This window comes from Dasypus novemcinctus, chromosome 13, assembly GCF_030445035.2.
Source record: "Dasypus novemcinctus isolate mDasNov1 chromosome 13, mDasNov1.1.hap2, whole genome shotgun sequence".
Lineage (NCBI taxonomy): Eukaryota > Metazoa > Chordata > Mammalia > Cingulata > Dasypodidae > Dasypus > Dasypus novemcinctus.
The window spans coordinates 92,510,469-92,526,542 of NC_080685.1; the positions used below are offsets into that span (position 1 = coordinate 92,510,469).

The 16,074-nt window shown below is 39.2% G+C and overlaps 1 protein-coding gene and 1 non-coding gene across 2 annotated transcripts in view; one reads left to right on the forward strand and one right to left on the reverse strand.

Moving 5' to 3' along the window:
* Positions 1 to 2,710: 2,710 nt before the first annotated feature.
* On the reverse strand, positions 2,711 to 2,842 carry LOC111766952 (small nucleolar RNA SNORA70). Its single transcript, XR_002798868.1, has one exon. It is a non-coding gene; the product is annotated as a small nucleolar RNA SNORA70 (small nucleolar RNA).
* A 569-nt stretch (positions 2,843 to 3,411) lies between these two features.
* Positions 3,412 to 16,074, forward strand: part of C4BPB (complement component 4 binding protein beta) — a 38,227-nt gene continuing 25,564 nt past the window's right edge. The window contains 1 exon segment of the mRNA XM_071207304.1: positions 3,412 to 3,456. Within this exon segment, the coding sequence (XP_071063405.1) occupies positions 3,412 to 3,456 (45 nt within the window).

A 16,074-nucleotide genomic window follows, 5' to 3' on the forward strand; every position in this document is an offset into this window, starting at 1 on the left:
TTCTATGCAACAGCAATGAGCCTTGATTGGATTGTGATGTGCAATGAAAAGTGGACTTTAAATGACAACTGGTGATGACCAACTCTGTGGTTGGACCAAGAAGAAGCTCCAAAGTACTTCCCAAAGCCAAACTTGCACCCAAGAAAGGTCACGGTCACTGTTTGGTGGTCTGCTGCTGGTCTGATCCACTACAGCTTTCCGAATCCCAATGAAACCATTACATTTGAGGAGAATGCTCAGCAAATCAATGAGATGCACCAAAAACTGCAATGCCTGCAACCGGCATTGGTCAACAGAAAGGGCCCAATTCTTCTCCACAACAATACCTGACTCCATGTCTCCCAACCAACACTTCAAAAGTTGAACAAATTGGGCTACAGAATTTTGCCTCGTCTGCCATATATGCCTGACCTATTGCCAACTGACTACCACCTCTTCAAGCATCTCTACAACTTTGTGCATGGAAAATATTTCCACAACCAACAGGATGAGGAAAATGCTTTCCAAGAGTTCATCAAATCCTGAGGCATGGATTTTTATGGTACAGGAATCAACAAACTTATTTCTCATTGGCAAAAATGTAATGGTTCCTATTTTGATTCATAGAGATATGTTTGAGCCTAGTTACAATGATTTAAAATCCACGGTCTGAAACTGCAATTCCTTTTGCACCAACCTAATATTAATATGGTATATTGCATTAATTTATTTTCTTATGTTGAACTACCTTTGCCTACTTAAGATATAATCCACCTGATTATGTATATAATTCCTTTTTTTTAAGATTTATTTTTTATTTATTTTTATCCCCCCACCCCCAGCTGTCTGCTTTCTGTATACATTCGCTGTGTGTTCTTCTGTGTCCACTTGTATTCTTGTCAGCGGCACACAGAATCTGGGTCTCTTTTTGTTGTGTCATCTTGCTGCGTCAGCTCTCTGTGTCTGTGGCATCACTCCTGGGCAGGCTGCACTTTTTTCGTGCTGGGTGGTTCTCCTTACCGGGAGCACTCCTTGCGTGTGGGGCTCCCTTGTGTGGCACGGCACTCCTTGTGTACGCCAGCACTGCCCGTGGGCCAGCTCACCACATGGGTCAAGAGGCCCTCGGTTTGAACCCTGGACCTCCCATGTGGTAGGTGGATGCTCTATCCATTGAGCCAGATCCACTTCCCTGTATATAATTCTTTTAGTGTACTGTTGGACTCGATTTGCCAGCGTTTTGCTGAGGACTTTTGCCTCTATATTCATAACAGAAATTTGTCTGTAATTTTCAATTTGTAGTACCTTGATCTGGTATTGATATTAAGGTGATGTTAGTCTCATAGAATTGAGTAGGTAGTGTTCTCTCCCCTTTAATTTTTTTGGATGAGTTTGGACAGGGTTGGTATTGATTCTTCTTGGAATAATTGGTAGAATTCATCTGTGAAGCCATCTGCTCCTGAGCTTTTTTTTCTTTGGAGGGTTTTTTTTTTTAAAGATGTATTTATTTATTTATCACCGCCCCCCCCCCGCCCAATTGTCTGTTCTCTGTGTCTATTTGCTGCGTATTTTTCTTTGTCCGCTTCTGTTGTCAGTGGCATGGGAATCTGTGTTTCTTTTTGTTGCATTATCTTGTGGTGTCAGGTCTCCGTGTGTGCAGCGCCATTCTTGGGCAGGCTGCACTTTCTTTCGCGATGGGTGGCTCTTACGGAGCTCACTTCTTGTGCATGGGGCTCCCCTACGTGGGGGACATCCCTGCGTGGCAGGGCATTCCCTGCGCGCATCAGCACTGCGCTTGGGCCAGCTCCACACCGGTCAAGGAAGCCCAGGGTTTGAACCGCAGACCTCCCATGTGGTAGACAGACACCCTAACCACTGGGTCAAGTCCGCTTCCCTCTTTGGAGGTTTTGATGACTTGTAGTTTTCTATTTCTGTTTGAGTCAGTGTAGGTTGTACTGTGTTTCTAGGAATTTGTACATTTCACCTAGATTGTCTAAATACACTTAGATTGTTCCCATACAGTTGTTCATAATATCCTCTTATGATTCTTTTTATTTCTGTAGGGTCAGTAGGAATGTCCTCCCTCTCATTTCTTTTTCTTTTTTTTATTATTAAAAAAAAATTTAAGCAAAAATGCCATGTCTGCAACAAAAAGCTCCAGCTTATTTAAAACAGTGTACACTCAGCAACCTTCAACTTTGAGCATGCAGAAGCATATTAATGGCATAACAATTTTTTATATGTTGTTAAGTTAAAGAGCATATTGCAACACAGAATTTAAATAGTGCTTTTGTTTTCTTTTTTTTTTATTGGTCAGGAAGTCATTCACTGGAGGGCACAGGTTGGGTGAGGGCAGTGCTGGCAAAGCCCTCATGAGTGCAGGACCTGCCACTTGTCCAAGGGGTCACAATTGGGGATGTATTTCCTAGCCACCCGGGATAAGGCGCTTCTCAGCCAACATGTCTTCAAATTTGTCAGCACTGAACTTGATGAAGCTCCTCTTCTTGGAGATGTGGGTTTTTTGGCAGCCAGGGTACTTGAACTTGGCCCTGTGCAGTGCCTCAATCACATGCTCCTTGTTCTGAAGCTTGGTGCGGATGGACATGATGACTTGGCCAATGTGGACCTGGGCCTCCGACCCCTGAGGCTTTCCGAAGGCACCTTACATACCTGCCTGGAGCCTAGATTGGGGGTAGCACGAGGTCACAGACAGGACCAGCAACAGGCAAGGAAGGGCTGTCTCCACGGTCCCTTGGGCAACCCGTACAAGCAACAGGCCACGTATACTACCAAGGAGGCTGCTGTCTGCAGGCACTGCACACTGCCTCCGTGGGGAGAGGGGGCCAGTCAGCTTAATTGGCTGCAGACTCCCTCTCATTTCTGATTTTATTTATTTGTATCTTCTCTCTTTTTTTCTTCTTTGTCAGTCTAAGGGTTTGTAAATTTTATTGGTCTTTTCAGAGAACTAACTTGTTTTCTTTAATTCTCTCTAATGTTTTTTTATTCTCAATTTCATTTATGTCTTTTCTAATCTTTATTTCTTTCCTTCTGCTTACTTTGGGATTAGTTTGTTGTCTTTTTTCTCATTCCTTCAGGTGTGCAGTTAGATCTTTGATTTTAGCTCTTTATTCTTTTTTAATGTAAGTGTTTAGGGCTATAAATTTCCCTCTCATCACTGCCTTCACAGCATCCCTTAAGTTTTGATATGTTGTGTTCTCATTTTAGTTCATCTCCAGATATTTACTGATTTCCCTTGCATTTTCTTCTTTGATCCATGGGTTGTTTAAGAGTGTGTTATTAAACTTGCATTTATTTGTGGATTTTCCAATTCTCTGCCTGTTATTGATTTCCAGTTTCATTTCAGTATAGTCAGAGAAGATCCTTTGAATAATTTCAGTCTTTAAGACATTTTTGGGACATGTTTTGTGGCCCAGCATGTGGTCTCCCCTGGAGAATGATTCATGTGCCATTGAGAAGAATGTATGTCCTGCTATTTGGGTATTCAATGTTCTATATATGTCTGTTAGGGCTAGTTCATTTATCATATTATTTAAGTTCTCTGTTTCCTTATTGATCTTCTGTCTACATGTTCTATATATTCATGAGAATGGTATATTGAAATCTTCCACTATTATTGTAGAGGTGTCTTTTTCTTCCTTCAGTTTTGCCAGTTTTTTCTCATGTATTTTGGGACACTGTGATTATGTGTGTGCATATTTATGATTGTTATTTCTTCTTGCCCTTTTTATTAATATATAGTGTCCTTCTTTGTCCCTTATAACAGCCCTTGACTTAAAACCTCTTTTGTCCAATATTAGTATTGCTAACCTAGCTCTTTTTTGGTTACTGCTTGGATGGAAAATCTTTTTCCAACCTTTTTACTTTCAGCCTATTTGAGTCTTTTCATCTAAGGCGAATCTCTTATAAACGACATATATCTGGATCATGCTTTTTAAAATTCATTTTTTAAATCTTTCTTTTGATTAGAGGGTTTAATTTATTAGCATTCAGTGTTATGACTAGAAAGGCATTTTGTCTTTTGGTGTTTATATGTCATATCTTTTTTTGTTTTTTTTTGTTTCCCTTTTTCTTTATCTCAAATCCTTTTCTGTGTCATTGATCTTTTGTGATGTATCTAATTCATCCCTTTCTCATTTCTGTTTCTGTATATTTTTAAAATACTTTTTTTGTGGTTATTCTGGAGTTTATATTACACAACCTTGAAAATATACCAGCTAAACTTCTAGAGTATCTTTGTTTGCCACAGGTCTGGCAATGCAAACTACCAGAAATGGGTTGACCTTTATAATGGGAATTTTATTTAGGGAAAAATCTTACAGTTCTGAGGCTATGAAATATTCAAACCAAGGCATCAGCAGAGATGCTTTCTCACCAAAGGTTGCCTGCTAGCAGATCCTGTAGCCCTACCACATGGTGAAGCAAGATGGTGCATCTACCAGGCTCCCTGTCTACCTTCCAGAGCTCAGCTGTAAGCAGTCAGGCATCTCTCCCTGGGCTTCACCTCCTTGAGCCTCTTGGTACTTCTTTGTCTTTCTGGAGCTGTAGGCGTACCTGGAGTCCTCTCTCTCATATGGCCAAGTTAAAATGGTATTGCTCCTTTTCCTGTGTCTCTCTCTCTGTGTCTCCATTTATATCAGACCCAGCAAGAGGGTGGAGACCCAAGCTGATTCACACCTCATGGACACAGTCCAATAAAAAGGGTCTGACACCCACAGGGATGGATTAAAGAACATAAGTTTTTTTTAATAAAATTTTTTAAAAAACAAATTAATTTTATTGATACGTAGTAATAGAGCATACAATTAATCTGAAGTATACAATCAATGGTATTTGGTATAATCACATAGTTGTGCATTCATCACTTCAATCATTATTAGAGCATTTTCATTATTTCAATAATAACAAAAAACAGACAAACAAGAAAATTCTTCACCTCTCAATCTATGCTTCCCCTGATGTACATAGCTGCTATCTCTGACTATTCTTGCTCAATTATTTATTTATTAAGTAGTTTTATTGAGATCTATTCATATACCATATAATCTATCCAAGTATATAATCAATGGCTATTAGTATAGTCACAATGTTGTGCATCCATCAGTACAAAAAATTTTAGAACCATTTCATTACTCCAAAAAAGAAAAACTCTACACTACTTAGCAGTCCTTCCCCAGACCTAAATAACCACTAATTTAATGTCATCTTTATAAATTGATTTATATTTACATTTTATATAAATGGAATCATACAATATGTAATACTTTGTGTCTGATTTCTTTCACTTAGCATACTGTTTATTTTTGTCTGATATTAACGTCTTGTAGTACTAATATACATTTGTTCAATTTCAAAGAAAGACAGTCACATATAGAATTTTACCCGTATTCATATTTCACATGTGGTTTTACTATGCCATGTAGTCCCATGTTACATTTTTTAGCTTTCCTTTGTCTGGCTTAATTTACTCAACATAATGCCTCCAAGTTCATCCACGTTGTCATATATCTTAGGACTTCATTTCTTCTTACAGCTGCATAGCATTCCATCATGTGACTATACCAGTTTGTTTATCCATTCTTTGATTGGTTGCTGGACTCTTAGGTTGTTTCCCCTTTTGGCAATTGTGAATAATGCTGCTATAAACATCAGTGTGCAGCTATCTGCTTGTGTCACTGCTCTCAGTTCTTCTGGGTATATACCCAGTAGTGGTATTGCAGTGTCATGTGGCAAGTCTATATTCAACTTCCTTAGAAACTGCCGAACAGTCCTCCACAGTGGCTGTACCATTCTACAATCCCAATAACAGTGAATAAGCATTCCTATCTCTGCACATCCTCTCCTTCATTTGTGGTTTTCCTACTTTTTAATATTAAGTGGCCATCCTGATAGGTGTGAAATGATATCTCATCATAGTTTTGATTTGCATTTCCCTAATCACTAGTAAACTTGAACATTATTCATGTTGGGTTTTTTTTGCCATTTGTATTTCTTCTTTGGGCAAATGTCTATTCAAATCTTTCGCCCATTTTTCAATTGGGTGGTTTGTCTTTACTGTTCAGCATATAGCATATATATAGCATCTCTTTATATATCATGAATATTAAACCCTTATCAGACATGTGATTTCCAAATATTTTCTCCCATTGAGTTGGCTGCTTTTTCACCCCTTTGACAAAGCCTGATGAGGTGCAAAACTGTTTAATTTTGAGAAGGTCCCATTTATCTTTTTTTTTTTTCTCTCTCTTTTGTTGTTCGTGCTTTGGGTATAAGGTCCAAGAAAGCACCACTTACTTCAAGGTTTTTAAGATATTTCCCTGTATTTTCTTCTAGTAGTTTTATGGTCCTGGCTTTTATATTTAGGTCTTTGATCCATGTTGAGTTGATTCTTGTATAGTGAGTGAAATAGGAGTCCTCTTTCATTCTTCTGGTTATGGATATCCAATTCTCCCTACATCATTTGTTGAAGAGACTGTTTTGCCCTGATAACATGGCTTTGGTAGGTTTGTTGAAAACCAGTTACCTGTAGAAGTGAGGGTTTATTTCTGGACTTTCAGTTCTATTCCACTGATTGATGTGTCTATCTTTATGCCAATACCATCCTCTTTTGACTCCTATAGCTTTATAGTATGCTTCAAGTTCAGGCAGTGAAATTTCTCCCACATTGCTCTTCTTACTTAGAATGCTTTTGCTATTTGGGTGCACTTTTCCTTCCAAATGAATTTGGAAATTGCCCTTTCTATTTCTGTAAAGTAGGCTGTTGGACTTTTGATTGGGATTGCATTGAATCTATAAATCGGTGTGGACAGGATTGATATCTTAATGATATTTAGTCTTCCAATCCATGAACACAGAATGTTTTTCCATTTGTTTAGGTCTTCATTGATTTCTTTTAGCATTGTTTTGTAGTTTTCTGCATATGGGTCCCGTACTTCTTTGGTTAAATTGATTCCAAGACATTTGAGTCTTTTTGTTGCTATCGTAAATGGAATTTCCCCCCTGATTTCCTCCTCAGATTGTTCATTACTAGTGTAGAGAAACATTACAGATTTTTGCATGTTGATCTTTTATCCTTCTACTTAGCTCTTCTTTATTAGCTCAAGTAGTTTTGTCATAGATACTTCAGAGGTTTCTAAATATAAGATCATGTCATCTGCATATAGGAAGAATTCTACTTCCTCTTTTCTTATCTGGATGTCTTTTATTTATTTTTTCTTGTCTAATTGTTCTAGCTAGAACTTTTAGCACAATGTTGAATACCAGTGGTGACAGTGGGCATCTTTGTCTTTTTCCCAATCTTAGAGGGAAAGATTTCAATTTCCACATTGAGTACAATGTTGGCTGTGGGTTTTTCATATATGCCTTTTATCATATTGAGGATTTTCCTTCTATTCCTACCTTTTTTTTTAATTCATACATTTATTTATTTCTCTGTCCCCCCCACTTGTCTCTTCTCTGTGTCTATTTGCTGCGTCCTCTTTGTCCACTTCTATTGTTGTCAGTGGCACAGGAATCTGTGTTTCTTTTTGTTGCGTCATCTTGTTGTTCTCCTTGTGTGTGGCACCATTCCTGGGCAGGCTGCACTTTTTTCGCGCTGGGCAACTCTCCTTACGGGGCACACTCCTTGCGCGTGGGGCTCTCCTGTATGGGGGACACCCCTGCATGGCAGGGCACTCCTTGTGTGCATCAGTACTGCGCATGGACCAGCTCCACATGGGTCAAGGAGGCCCGGGACCTCGGACCTCCCATGTGGTAGATGGACGCCCTAATCACTGGGCCAAGTCCGCCGCCCTATTCCTACCTTTTGAAGTGTTTTAATCAAGAAAGGATGCTGGATTTTGTTGAATGACTTTTCTTCATCGATTGAGATGATCATGTGATTTTTCTCTTCAGTTTGTTAATGTGGTGTAGTATGTTAATTGATTTTTTATGTTGAACCACCCTTGCATACCAGGAATTAATTCCATTTGGTCGTGATGTATAAAGATTTTGACATGCTGTTGGATTCTATTTACAAGTATTTTGTTTAGGAATTTTGCATCTATGTTCATTAGAGAGGTTGGTCTGTAATTTTTCATTCTTGTAATGTCTTTTTCTGGCTTTGGTATTAGGGTGATGTTGCCTTCATAAAATACATTGGGTATTTTTCCCTCTTAAATTTTTTAGAAGAATTTAAACAGAGTTGGTGTTAATCCTTCTCAAAATGCTTGGTAGAATTCACCTGTGAATCCATCTTGTCCTGGACTTTTCTTGGTTGGGAGATATTGGCTGATTGATTTGATCTCCTTAAATGAGATTGGTTTGTTAAGTTCTTGTGTTTCTTGTAACATCAGTGTAGGGTGTTTGTGTGTTTCTAGGAATTTGTCCATTTCACCTAGGTTTACTAGTTTGTTGGCATACAGTTTCTAATAATATTCTCTTTTTAAAAAAATATTTGTTTTATTTATTCCCCCCCCTCATTGTTTGCCCTCTGTGTCTGTTATGTGTTCTCTGTGTCTGCTTGTCTTCTTTTTAGGAGGCTCCAAGAGCTGAACCCAGGACCTCCCAGATAGGAGGGAGGTGGTCAATCACTTGAACCACTTCTGCTCCCTACTTGTTGTGTCTCTCATTGTGTTTTTCCTTGTTCTGTCTCCTCATTGTGTCATCTCATTGCTTCAGCACATTTTGTCAGCTTGCTGTGCCAGCCTGTGGTGCTGGCTCACCATCTTGCTATTCTTCTTTAGGACACCCTGGTTGCTGAACCTGGGACCTCCCATGTGGTAGGTGGGCACCCAACTGCTTGAGCCACAACCACTTCCCCATAATATTCTCTTGTGATCCTTTTTATTTCTGTAAGGTTGATCATAACTTAATCCCTTTCATTTCTGATTTTATTTGTATTCAACTTCTCTCTTGTTTTTCTTTGTTAATCTAGCTAGAGATTTGTTAGTTTTATTGATCTCAAAGAACCAGTTTTTGGTTTTGTTGATTTTCTTTTTTGTTTTTTGTTTTTTTTCTTCTCAATTTTATTTATTTCTGTTCTAATCCGTATTATGTTTTTTCTTTCTCCTTGCTTTGGGAATGGTTTGCTCTTCTTTTTCTAGTTCCTCTAGTTAGATCTTAGATTTTAGCTCTTTCTTCTTTTTTAATATAGGTATTTAGGGCTACAAATTTCCCTGTCAGGACTGCCTTTGCTTATCCCATAAGTTTTGATAAGTTGTGTTCTTCTTTTCATTCATCTTGATATATTTACTAATTTCACTTACAATTTCTTCTTTGACCCACTAATTGTTCAGGATTGTGCTGTTCAGCCTCCACACATTTGTGAGTTTACCTTCTTTCCTGCCTATTGTTGATTTCTAGTTTCATTCCAAAATGATCTCTGAACGTGCTTTGTATAGTTTCAATCTTTTAAAATTTATTGAGAGCTGCATAGTGACCTAACATGTGGTCTATCATGGGAAAGAATCATGAACATTTGAAAAGAATGTATAACCCCTTGAGTTTTGGTGCAGTGTTCTGTATATGTCTGTTTAGTCTAACTCATTTATCATATTGTTCAAGTTCTCTGTTTCCTTCTTGATCTTCCATCTAAGTTGTTCTATCTAATGATGTGAGTGATGTGTTGGAGTCTCCAATTCTTATTGTAGAGATGTTTTTTTCTCCCTTTAGTTTTACCAGAGTTTGCCTGATGTATTTTGGGGCACCCTGGTTGGTGCATCGATATTTATGACTGTTATATCTTCCTGGTGGATTGTCTCTTTCATTAACATATAATGGGGAAGCGGATTTGGCTCCCCTGATGGAGCGTCTGCCTACCACATGGGAGGTCCAGGGTTCAAACTCAGGGAGTCCTGACATGTGTGGAGCTGGCCCATGCTCAGTACTGATGCAGTCAAGGAGTGTCATGCCACGCAGAGGTGTCCCCTGCATAGGGAAGTCCCACGTGCAAGGAGTGTACCCCATAAGGAGAGCCACCCAGGGCAAAAAAAGTGCAGCCTGCCGAGGAGTGGCACTGCACACACGGAGAGCTGATGCAACAAGATGACGCAACAAAAAAGAGATGCAGTTTCCCAGTGCCACCTGATAAGAATATAAGTGGACACAGAAGAACACACAGTGAATGGACACAGAGAGCAGACAATGGGCATGGGGAGGGGGGGCATGGGAAAAGGGAGAGAAATAAATACAAATAAAATCTTTAAAAAAATATATATATATCTAATGGCCTTCTGTATTTCTTATAACTTTTTTTTGCATTTAAAATCTTTTTTATCCAATATAACTACCCTTCCTCTTTTTTGGTTACTGTTTTCATGGAGTTACTCTTCCCAACCTTTCACTTTCAGCTGGTTTGTATCCCTGGGTCTAAGGTGAGCCTCTTGTAGGCAGCATATGGGTGGCTCATTTTTTTGTCCATTCTGTCAGCCTTTTTTTTTTCTGCCTTTAATTTTTTTTATCCCCCCGCCCTGCCTTGTGGCTTTTTGCATGCTGTCTGCCCTCTGTGTCCATTCTCTGTGTGTTCTTCTGTGTCTGTATTAATTTATTATTTTATTTCCCCTTCCCCCTTGTGACTGGTTTTCTGTCTGCTCTCTGTGTCCATTTGCTGCATGCCTTTCTGAGTTTTTGCTTATCTCCCTTTTTTGTTGCTTCACTTTGCTGAGTTGGCTCTCTGCAGTGCTTGTGGGCTGGGTGGCTCTCCACAGTGTGTGGGTAAGCCTGCCTTCACAAGTAGGCCCTGGGATGCCAACCCAGGGCCTCCCATGTGGTAGACAGGAGCCCAACTGATTGAGCCACAGCCGCTTCCCTGATTGGGGACTTTAATCTATTCACATTCAATGATATTACTGTAAATGCATTATTTACTTCTACCATTTTATCCTTTGTTTTCATATGTCACATCTAATTTTCTTCTGTCTTTTTACTCTTTTGGTTATCCTTTGTGCTATTCTTTTATCTATACCCTCCTCTAAGCCTCTCTCTCCTGTCTTTTTCTTTCAGACTGTAAGGTTTCCTTTTGTATTTCCTGCAAAGGTGGAGTGCTTTTTATGAACTCTCTCAGGTTCTTTTATGACTATTTTAAACTAACCTTCATATATAAAGGACATTTTCCTGGAAAATAATTCTTAGCTGGCAGTTTTTCTCTTTCAGTATCCTAATTGTATCATACCACTGTCTTCTCATTTCCAGTTTCTGTTGAGAAATCTGCACTAAGTCTTAATAGGTATTTATTGTATGTGATGGTTTCCTTCTCCTTTGCTGCTTTCAAAATTTTCTCTTTATCTTTGATGTTTGACATTCTGAAGAGTATGTGTCTTGGAGTAGGTCTATTCAGATTCATTCTTTTTTTTTTTTAAGATTTATTTATTTTTTATTTCTCTTCCCTTCCCTGCCCACCCCCTCCCCCCACCCCAGTTGTCTGTTCTCTGTGTTCATTCACTGTGTGTTCTGTGTCTGCTGGTATTCTTGTCAGTGGCACCGGGAATCTGGGTCTCTTTTTGTTGTATCATCTTGCTGCATCAGCTCTCCATGTGTGTGGCATCACTCCTGGGCAGGCTGCACTTTTTTTTGTGTGCTGGGGGGCTCTCCTTATGGGGTGCACTTCTTGTATGTGGGGCACCTACACGGGGGACACCCCTGTATGGCATGGCACTCCTTGCGCACATCAGCACTGCGCGTGGGCTAGCTCATCACATGGGTCAGGGGGCCCTGCATTTGAACCTTGGACCTCCCATGTGGTAGGTGGACACTCTATCTGTTGAGCCAAATCTGCTTCCCTAATCAGATTTATTCTGATTGGAGTATGCTGCACTTCTTGGATATGTAAGTACATTTCTTTTGTGAGAGTTGGGAAATTTTCAGCTATTATCTTCTCAAATACTCTTTCTGCCCCCTTTCCCTCATCCTCTTTTTCTGGAACCCCCATGGCACATATGCTGTTGTGTTTCGTGTTATCAACTCCCTGAGCCCCTGTTCAATTTTTTCCATTTTTTTCTCTCCTATTTCATATATTCTCTCATCTGTATCACTTATTCTTTCTTCTAACATTTTGAGTCTGCTGTTGTATGCCTCTAATGAGTTTTTTATCTCACTTATCATGATCATGTCTTTCATTCCCATGAGCTCTGTTACTTTTCTATTCAGGTTTTAAAATTCTTCTTTGTGCTTTCTTAGTGTCTTCTTGATGTCCTTTATCTCTTCAGCCACATTGTCTTTTTAAAAAAATTTATCTTATTTTTTGTTATTGTTGTACTGCCCAAACTGTATGTATTTTTTGTATGTGTTTTATTTATTTATTTATTTTTAATTTTTGAATTAAAGTTAATAGATCATAAGGAATGTTATGTTGAAAAACATTAAAAAAACCATAAGAGGTTCCCATATAACCCACTCCCAATCCCCACCTCATCATTTTTGTAAATTGTATTTTTTGAAGATATATACATCACCAAAAAATTACATTAAAAAATATAAGAGGTTCCCGTATACCCCCATCTCCCCACCCCACTCCTCCCATACCAACAACCTCCCCCATCATTGTGGCATACTCATCGCACTCAGTGAACAATTTGGGGGCACTGCTGCATTACATAGATAATAGTTTACCCTGTAGTTTGCACTCTCCCACAGTACATTCAGTGGGTTATGGCAGGATATATAAAGTCCAGCATCTGACCCTGCAATATCATTTAGGACAATGCAAAATCCCAAAAATGCCCCCACATCACATCTCTTCTTCCCTCTCCCTATTCTCAGGAACTACTGTGGCCACTTTCTCTACCTCGATGCTAAAATTTCTACTATTACTAGTCACAATAGTTTTATAGTAGATTATCAGTAAGTCCACTCTAGTCCATATTTTATTCCTCCATTCTGTGGACCCTGGGATGGTGATGTCCTCTCCACCTCAAGATCAAGAGAGGGCTTAGATTCCACATGGATGATTGATGCAATTCCTCTGCTTGCAGTTGTAGGCACTCTTGTTTCCCTGGTGTGATGGTTGACCATATTCACCTCCCTGATAGCTGGCCTGGCTAAGACCAACAAACCAGAGAGTAGGAGTTGCAACTGGTGAGGCTCACAGCCCAGCTGGCACATGGGCAGACCAGAAATTCAAGTCTCCTAAGTATGCACCATCCCTCTAGCTTATCATAGTCTTCACCCATATAGGCATCAGCTCACAACCTTCCTCTCCCCGCCAAATTCCTTTAAGCCTATCTTCCAGTCTTTAGCTCTCTGAGACAGCTTGGTTTGCTTGTTTCATATCAGAGAGGCCATGTAGTATTTGTCCTTCAATGCCTGGCTTGCTTCACTCAACATAAGGTCCTCAAGATTCATCCATGTTATCACATATGTTTGTATTGTATTCCTTCTTATAGCTGAGTAGTATTCCATTGTATGTATATACCACATTTTATTTATCCATTCATCTGTTGATGGGCATTTGGGTTGATTCCAACATTTGGCAATAGTGAATAATGCTGCTATGAGTATTAGTATCCATATATCAGTTTGTGTCCTTGTTTTCAGATCTTTTGGGTTTATACCCAGTGGTGGAATTGCTGGGTCATATGGCAAATCTATAGCCAACTTTTTGAGAAACCGCCAAACTGTCTTCCAGAATATCTGGATCCTTCTGCATTCCCACCAGCAGTGGATGAGTGTTCCCATTCCTCCACATCCTCTCCAGCACATGTAGACTTCTGTTTTTTGATAGCTGCCAGTCTTATGGAAGTAAGATGGTATCTCATTGTAGTTTTGATTTGCATTTCCCTAATAGCTAGTAATTTTGAGCATTTTTTCATGTGCTTTTTAGCTATTTGTATTTCTTTTTTAGGGAAGCATCTGTTCAAATCTTTTTCCCATTTTTAAAATGGGTTGTTTGTCTTTTTATTTTCAAGGTATAGGAGTTCTTTATATATGCAGGATAAAGTCTCCTATCAGATATATGGTTACCAAATATTTTCTCCCATTGGGTAGGCTCTCCACACTTTCATGACAAACTCCTTTGAGGTACAAAAGACTTTAATTTTGAGGAAGTCCCATTTTTCTATTTGTTCTTTTGCTGCTCGTGCTTTGGTTGTGAAGTTCATGAAGCTGTTTCCTATTACAAGGTCCTGTAGATGCTTCCCTGCATTGTTTTCCAATGTCTTTATGGTCTTGGCTCTTACATTTAGGTCTTTGATCCATCTTGAGTTGATTGTTGTATAAGGTGTGAGATGGTAATCCTCTTTCCTTCTTTTGCACATGGATATCCAATTCTCTAGGCACCATTTGTTGAAGAGGCCATTCTCTCCAGTTGAGTGGGCTTAGTGGTCTTTTTGAATATCAGATGATTGTATATATGAGGATCTATACCAGAACTCTCAATTCAGTTCCATTGATCAGTGTGTCTATCCAAGTGCCAATACCATGCCATTTTCACTACTATAGTCTGTAGTATGTTTTGAAATCTGGCAGTGTGATTCCTCCAGTTTCATTTTTATTTTTCAATATCTCTTTGGTTATTCGGGGTCTCTTTCCTTTCCAAATAAATTTCATAGTTAGTTTTTCTAGTTCATTAAAAAATGCTGTATTGATTTTTGTTGGGATTGCATTGAATCTGTAGATTAGTTTTGGTAGGACAAACATCTTTTAATATTTAGCCTTCCTATCCATGAACAGGGAATATTCTTCCATTTGTTTAGGTCTTCTTTGATTTCCTTGAACAGTTTTGTGTAGTTTCCTGTGTATAAGTCTTTCACATCTTTGGTTAAATTTATTCCTAGGTATTTGATTTTTTAATTTACTATTGTAAATGGTATTTGTTTCTTTTTTTTTTTTAAGATTTATTTATTTATTTCTCTCCCCTCTCCCCCCACCCTGTTTTTCTGTTCTCTGTGTCTATTTGCTGTGTCTTCTTTGTCCGCTTCTATTGTTGTCAGCAGCATAGGAATCTGTGTTTCTTTGTGTGTGTGTGTGTTGCATCATCTTGTGTCAGCTCTCCGTGTGGGAGGTGCCATTCCTGGGCAGGCTGCACTTTCTTTCTCACTGGGCAGCTCTCCCTATGGGGTGCACTCCTTGTGCGTGGGGCTCCCCTACCCAGGTTACAGCCCTGCATGGCAGGGCACTCCCTGCCTGCATCAACACTGTGCATAGGCCAGCTCCACACAGGTCAAGGAGGCCTGGGGTTTGAACCGTGGACCTCCTATGTGGTAGACAGATGCCCTAACCACTGGGCCAAGTCCATCGCTGGTGTTTGTTTCTTGATTTCCTCCTCAGATTGCTCATCATTGGTGTACAGAAATGCTACTGATTTTTGTGCATTTATCTTATACCCTGTGACTTTACTGGACTCATTTATAAGTTCTAGAAGCTTTGTTGTAGACTTCTCAGGACTTTCTATGTATAGGATCATGTCATCTGCAAATAGGGAAATTTTGACTTCTTCCTTTCCTATTTGGGTCCATTTTATATCTAATTCTTGCCTCAGTGCTCAAGCAAGTACTTCTAACCAATGTTAAATACAAGAGGTGATAGTGGGCATCCTTGTCTTGTTCCTTGCTGTGATCAGCTCACAATAGGTGACTTGAAAGGAAGGCAATGCAGAACTTTACAAAATAAAGGACAGAGATAAAGATGGGAGCAGGGGACTCACAGCTTCTGGAACTAAGAGCCTCTACCCTATTTTCCACCTCGTATTTACTGGAAACTACCATCAGCTGTTTGCTATTAGAATAACTGCAACATCTACATAGAACAGGTGCAACATTTATAATAAGGAAAAGGTAAGCCAGTTTCCCACAACGGTTCCTGATCTTAGAGGGAAAGATTTTAGAATTTTGTCATTGTAAATGATGTTAGCTGTGGGTTTTTCATATATACCCTTTATCATGTTCAGAAAGTTTCCTTCTATTCCTATCTTTTGCAGTGTTTTTATCAAGAAAGGGTGCTGTATTTTGTCAAATGCTTTTTCTGCATCTATAGATATGATCATGTGATTCTTTTCCTTCAATCTGTTTATGTGGTTTATTACATTAATTAATTTTCTTTGATGAACCATCCTTGCATACCAGGAATGAATCCCACTTGGTCGTAGTGTATAATTCATTTAATGTGTTG